Source organism: Pinus tabuliformis, chromosome 6 (genome assembly GCF_031772625.1).
Source record: "Pinus tabuliformis cultivar Carrire ecotype Pingquan chromosome 6, CPIR1, whole genome shotgun sequence".
NCBI classification, from domain to species: domain Eukaryota; kingdom Viridiplantae; phylum Streptophyta; class Pinopsida; order Pinales; family Pinaceae; genus Pinus; species Pinus tabuliformis.
The window spans coordinates 371,373,202-371,380,027 of NC_142292.1; the positions used below are offsets into that span (position 1 = coordinate 371,373,202).

General features: G+C 42.0%; 1 protein-coding gene across 1 annotated transcript; it reads right to left on the minus strand.

Annotated features, from left to right (window-relative positions):
- Positions 1-1,723: 1,723 nt before the first annotated feature.
- Positions 1,724-5,736, minus strand: LOC149258840 (uncharacterized). Its single transcript, XM_089436894.1, has 4 exons — positions 4,266-5,736; positions 3,317-3,939; positions 2,401-3,190; positions 1,724-2,271 (listed from the first exon to the last, which is right to left on the minus strand). The coding sequence occupies exons 1-4, from the start codon at positions 5,734-5,736 to the stop codon at positions 1,724-1,726; spliced, it is 3,432 nt and encodes a 1,143-aa protein (XP_089293020.1).
- Positions 5,737-6,826: the final 1,090 nt, after the last annotated feature.

The window sequence follows — 6,826 nt, forward strand, 5'->3', positions numbered from 1 at the left end:
CCAGTGATTCCAATCTACTGAGCAATCTCCAGCTGGATGCTATTTTGACTGCTGTAGTACCGGCTTGTATTCTGTTGGCTGCATCTATTAGGATGGATGAGTCTCCTTCAACCTCTAGAGGGAAGAAGTGCTTTTGTTCTGCAATGCAGATCCCTTGCCAAAGTCCTTCCAGCTCAGCTGCATTGTTAGTGTCCTTGCCAATCGATCCATAATATATATGCAATATAGCTCCCGTATGGCTTCTGAAGATTCCTCCAAATCCCGTCGGCCCAGGATTACCTTTGGCTGCCCCATCAAAGTTCAGCTTGTAAGAGTTGATTGCTGGAGGGGACCAGGATAGCGGAGAGGCTGTGCGCGTTGGAGGACGAGCTGTAACATTTGCTAAAAAGGAGAGGTCCAGATTCCAGTCCTTCAGAACGATGCATTCCTGCGGAGAGTCTGGCAAATCTGTGTCATACCAGGTTCTGATAGCTAGAGTTTCTTGGAGGTTTTGTTTTAGGAGGAGCCACATAGCTTCTATTGGCCGGTGAGTGTTGTTGAAGATTCTGTAGTTTCTTTCCTTCCAGAGAATCCAATAAAGAAAGCCTGGTATTAGACTCCATAGAGAGTTAAGAAGCTGGCTTTTAAAAGGGTTCTTGGTCCATTTCCTTATGGTTTCTGTAACGTCCTCCATCCGAGCTTCCGATCTCCTGTTGCATTTTTCAACTCTCTCCCAAAGTTGCGTTGCTAGCGGACAAGTTTCCATTAGGTGTCTGATTGTTTCAGAGTGGAGATTGCAGTTTGGGCATCTTGATGGGCCAATGAATCCACGCTTTTGCAAATTGTCCCAAGTGAGTATGCGCCTTTTGCTTAAGAGCCATAAAAAAGTAGAGACTTTAGGCCAAACTCCTGGTTGCCAGACTTGTTCCCAGATTTGGTCCTTGTCTGTCTGGATAGCTGAGTAGCGCAATTGGTGTGCTTCTTTGGTGGTGAATGTTCCTTTTGGCGTATGTCCCCATCTTAGTTTGTCCTGCTGGTTGGAGAGTCGAATTCTTCTGTAGTTGAGTTCTTGATCTATGTCAGTGTGCGTTTCTCCTTGCCAGTCAATCTGCCAGAGGCTAGCGGGTTTCCAGATTTGGAAGTCATGGTGCGTGGGCTGTTGCCAGAATTGATGGACAAATGTGAGGTTCGCCTGCTGCATGTGGGTTTGCCATAGTGGCTTTTGGAATAAAGTTGCCAGTTTCGGGAGTTGTTGCCATGAATCGTCCCAGAACCTTGCCGTTGTGCCTGAGTGAATTTCCCAAAAACTATGCTCTTGTATGAAAGCACTGTGGAGCTTTGCGGCATTCCATATTAGTGACCCCTGGGTAGTTGTACTGATTCTGATAAGATCATTACATTGGCTGCCTGGGGCATATTTTGCTTGCCAGAGTCTTGCCCATGGTGAGTATGGCTTGGAGATCCAGTTCCACCATATTCTAGCTCCCATTGTGTTGTTACTTTGGAGAGGATCTCTTAAGCCCAGGCCACCTTCAGATTTGATTTTGCATACTTCTTTCTAGTTGACAAGAGCCCATTTTCTATTCAGGCCTGAGGAGCCCCATAGGAAGTTGCGCTGAAGGTTGCGGATTGCTTTGAGAACCCATTTTGGTGCGGCCATGATGGAAAAAAGATACAAAGGCATTACCTGGAGAACCGATTTGATCAAGACAAGTCTTCCGGCCATGTTTAGAGAGCAGAAAGTTCAGGACGAAAGCCTTGATTCTAATTTGTCTAGGAGAGTCCTCCAAGAAGCATGCTTGATGGCGGAATCAGCTAAAGGAGCCCCCAGATAATTAGAAGGTAGCTTGGCAATGGTGAATCCTAGAATACGAGCAATATTCCTTTGAGTAGAAGGGGGAGTGTTGAAAAAGAAGAGCTGGGATTTAGAAGCATTAATAGAGGTGCCAGAGGTGTTAGAGAAGAGGGAGAGCAGGGATTTGAAGACAGAGGCCTCTTGGGAGGATGGATGACCAAATAACATTGTGTCGTCTACAAACTGTTGATGGGAAAGAGGATTAAGACCATGGAGGGAAATTCCTTTTAGAGCCTGAGTGGAGACAACGGATTTGAGCAGTCTGCTGAGTCCTTCTGCCATAAGGACAAAGAGGAATGGGGAAAGAGGATCCCCCTGCCTGATACCACGGGAGGGGCGGAAAGGCAGGGAGGGAGAACCATTCAGCAAGACAGAGATGCTGGGAGAGGAAATTAGATTCATAATCCATCTGGTCCATGTTGAGTTGAAACCAAACGCTAATAACATCTTGTGAATGTAATTCCAACTGAGTTTATCAAAGGCTTTAGAGAGATCCAGCTTTAGAATCATACCTGGTTTTTTTTTAAGCTTTAGAGAGTGAATAACCTCATTCGATAGAATTATACCGTCCATGATCTGCCGCCCTTCTACATAACCCGTCTGCTCAGGAGAGATGAGTAGAGGAAGGAGAGGTTTGAGCCTGTTCGCTATTACTTTTGAGATTAGCTTATAGATGACATTGCATAGCGCTATTGGCCGGTATTTATCAGGCTTATTTGGTTCTTCACCTTTAGGTACCAGCGCTAAGAAGGTTGCGTTGAGGGAAGGAAGAATCCAATGCGTAATTCTTGATTCCTCTACTAGTTCCCATACCTCAGTCTTGATGAGCTCCCAAAACTCATGGAAGAAATTGGCCGTGAAACCGTCAGGCCCAGGTGCCTTGCCATCTTTAAGTTGGGCCATTGCTTCTTCAACCTCCCTGAGTGAAGTGGGCTGGAGCAGTTTGTTGTTGTGGTCCTCCGTTATGATTCTTGGAATGTGCTGTGTGATTGCTCTAATTGCCTGATCTCTGTTACCTATGGGCTCCCTGAGAATGTCCTGAAAATAATCTTTGAACTCCTTCTCCATATCTTCGTGTGCTTCTAATCTTGTTCCTTGTTGATTGTTTATAAATGCAATGTTATTATACATTCTTCTTTGGATGGCAGTTTTGTGGAAGAATTTGGTATTCTTCTCCCCCTCCTTGAGCCACCTAATTCTGGATTTTTGACGCCATAGAATTTCCTCTTGTTGCCTGCGAGCTTCTATTTGGTTCCAGAGGATCTGCTCCTGATGTGTCTGCTCCTCTGTCCTACCTTCCAGGATGAGAGTTTGTTGAAGCGCGTTCATTTGCTGTTCCAACCTCTTGCGATTCTCCTGTATGTTGCCAAATTGTGTTCGATTCCAGCCTTTGAGGATTTGTTTTAAATTTTTCAATTTTTGTTGGAATTGATACATTTTGGCACCCTCTGGCGGGATGAAAGATTGCCATGCTTCACTTACCACTGTCTTAAAGTTCGGATTTGTGAGCCAGAAGGCTTCAAATCGGAAAGGTCTATTGCTGCGTGTACCTGGCCGAGACCATTGTAGCATTATAGGCCAATGATCGGATCCTCCTTGGGGTATGATAGAAGCGTGGAAGTCCCCTCCCAGATGTATTGCATTATCCGAAATGAGGAACCTATCGAGCCTAGAGGCTATATGATGTATGCCCTTGCGCTTATTGGTCCAAGTGAAGACTCCATTGGAGGTTGGAATATCCATGAGTTGATTGTTGTGAATGAATTCTCTGAGGCCATTGCTGTCACTTTCTAGCCTGATTCTGCCTCCTTTTTTCTCCTCCATTGATTTTATGATATTGAAGTTGCCGCCACCTATCCAGAGGGGGAACCGCCTGTTTTCATTGAGAATAGTAAGAGTTTCCAGAAGATCTAGTTTTTGCTGAAGGATCTGCGGAAAATACACATTTGAGAGATGCCCATGGATGTTGGTACCAATGAGATGGAATGATGCTTGGATGAGATGATGGGTGGCATGAAAATCATATAGAGTGAGGATCTGCGGATTCCACAAAATGGCTAATCCCCCTGAAGCCCCAGAGGAATCGACTGAAACTGAGCAGCTGCCTACCCAGATTTTGTTACAAATTCTTTCAATAGTGGTGTTGTTGCTTTTTGTTTCTTGAAGAAAAACTATTGACAGTTTTTCTTGTTGAATCAGGTTTTTTATCATACGGTGTTTTGAGGGGCTATTAAGTCCTCTCACATTCCAGGAGATGAGCTTCATGGACAATGGGGTTTGGGTTTATAGAACTTTGTCAACTTAGGGAATCTCCCTGATTCCATAAGTATTTCTCCTACTATGATAGTCCTTCGAAGGTCTGTCTTGCGCCACCTTTTCTTAGTTTCTTTGAGAATTTTTTTTCCATCCCAAGGGATTCCTGCTTGTATACCAAGACTTTTGTTGTGATGTGCTTTGGTTAAGACTCCTTCAAGCCTGTCGATTTGCCAAGCGGGTATTGAGTTATATTCTTTCTGTTTGCAAGCCGTTTCAAGTTTGAAGATATCTACACCATCTAGGCTGACATGCTCCGGATCTTCCTCCATGATGATAGGGGAACTTTGGTCTTCCACATCTACATCTTCCTGTAGACTGAGAGCAAGAGCTGCATCTAGATCCATAGCCGAGGGCTGCTGGTTGAAATCTAGAATAGATTTCCCCTGGGTAGAGGGGAAAGGGCCGAGGTCCGAAACCATTTTATTATCCAAAAGGGGACTGGTTGAAGGGCGAGAAGCGACTGGAATGGAGGACTGCATGGGGGCAGAGGGAGAATGGGAGGAGGAGGGCAAGGAGGTGTTCTCCTGAGGTTCCGAGCTTGGTTTGACCTGAGGATCAGGAGAGGAAAGCGAGATGAATCTGTTCTGGGAAACTGTTTTGATGGAGATGTCAGGGACAACCTGGTTTTTCTTGGCATGCCTACGGCGGTTTGGAACTTTAGTGAATCCTTCCGAGTCTTTATTGGATTCATTGGTTGAAGATTTGGACTGTGAGTTCAGAGGGCAATCTCTGAAGAGATGGCCATGTTCATGGCATTTACGACAACGAAAGGGGATATGCTCGTAATCTAAAGGCTGAGTCCATTCAAAATCATCGTGAAAGAGACTTACTGAGTCGGCTAGAGCTTTGGTCAGGTGCATCTGGACACAGATCCGGGCATACGAGGTGTATTTGCGGGTTTTTGTTTCCTCTGCAACTTTGATGAAGGTCCCTAGTTTGTTGCCAATATCTGCTAGCGTATCTTCTTTCCAATATTCCACTGGGAGGGAATACATACGTATCCATACTGGAGCCCAGCTGAAATCTTCTTTGTCAGGATTGAACCTTGGCTTCCATTCCGTGAGGTAAAGTCCTGAAGAGTTGAAGAAGTACGGGCCTCCTTCAAATATGCGCGATTTGTCTTCCACACAATGGAAAATGGCTGTGAAGAAGCCTTTCGGTCCAAGCTGCAGGGTAACCTGTCCTTTGGGCTTCCATTTTGAAGCTATCCATCCCTGCAGCGCCTTTTCAGTGGGCCAAAACCCAAGAAACTTTCCTATTAGTGCATGATCCTGCATGTACTGGATCTCACCGTTAATGCGATGACTTGGAAGATCGACTTTGATTCTTTCTGCCGCCTTCGGGATGCAGGTAGCCGAGGTCGCCTTTGGCTGTGACGAAGAGGCTTTTTGTTGCGCATCTTGTTCTTTGTCAGCCGCATCGCTTTGTGCAGATGGTATCGGTTTGTCATTCGTCCTTTGTCCTCCCTGATCTGTTTCAGGGAAACCGCCAGGAGGGGTCAGAGGAATAGCATTCTGTTCAGTGTCAGAGGCTGGAGTTGAAAAAGGAGGGGGGGAGGATCCCACCCCTCCTGCAGGCGCAGCCATTGAAGGCCGTCAGAAGGAGCCCGACGACGCGAGCTCGGAGGATCAGGGGAGTGCAACAGTTAGGGTTAACAGAGTGCTTGCGGGCGGGCATTTTTCATTAGAGCTCGAAAGTCCCATTTAATCATGGGAGACCTTTTAACCATTATTACAAAGCTTAATTAATTTCATTAAAATTAGTATACAAAGATGATTCTTTTGTCCTTTCTTTGATGTAATGAATTTTTAATTAGCATATATTTTATTTTATTTTTATTTTGAGAGAGATGAACAAATGTTGAGAAATTTGAAGTTATTTATTTATTTAAATGAATTACGTGATTTCATTCACATTTTGATTTAGTTACTCATTTTTATTTGATTTTATATATTTTTTATTTGATGTATTATTATTTTTCATAATATTAAAGAGATACAACGGTTTCAATTAAATGTTTATATCTTTATTATTAAAAAAATAATATATATGATAAATTAAACTAATTTAAATATTTTTTTATACAATATTTAAATTTTTATAAGATATTTTTTAAGATATTCAGAATTTTGAAAAAAAACTCATATTTTTATCATTTAAAATTATAATATTAAAAGATTTATTAAAAGCAAAAAATGATAATTTAAATAAATTTAAAAAAATCAATAACTATATATTTTTTTGACTTGGAAAACAAAATTGAATAAATTTAAAAATATTTGATAGTAAATCACTTTCTCTTTTATAACAAGTAATTGGTATCATATTACTATAACTATTAAGATTGAAATTAGTTTAATTATATAAATCAAATACCTAATAATTTTTTTGATTTTTTTTTTAATCAAAAACATTTAATTTAAAAATATTTTTAATATATTTTATTTTAATAACTTATTAACTTATCAAAATCATAAAACTACTGTCATAAATTTATTAAAAAATTTCAACGATACACCTCATAAATACACCTCATAAATTGTAAATAAAAATCCTTGGAAAAGTGAATGAAACCTAATCTACAATGAGAAACACAGTAAGCAAACACATAAAACACAACAAGCCTTCTCTGGAGTTCACAAACTCTCGGACTCTCTCTGTCACTGTCTGCTCGAT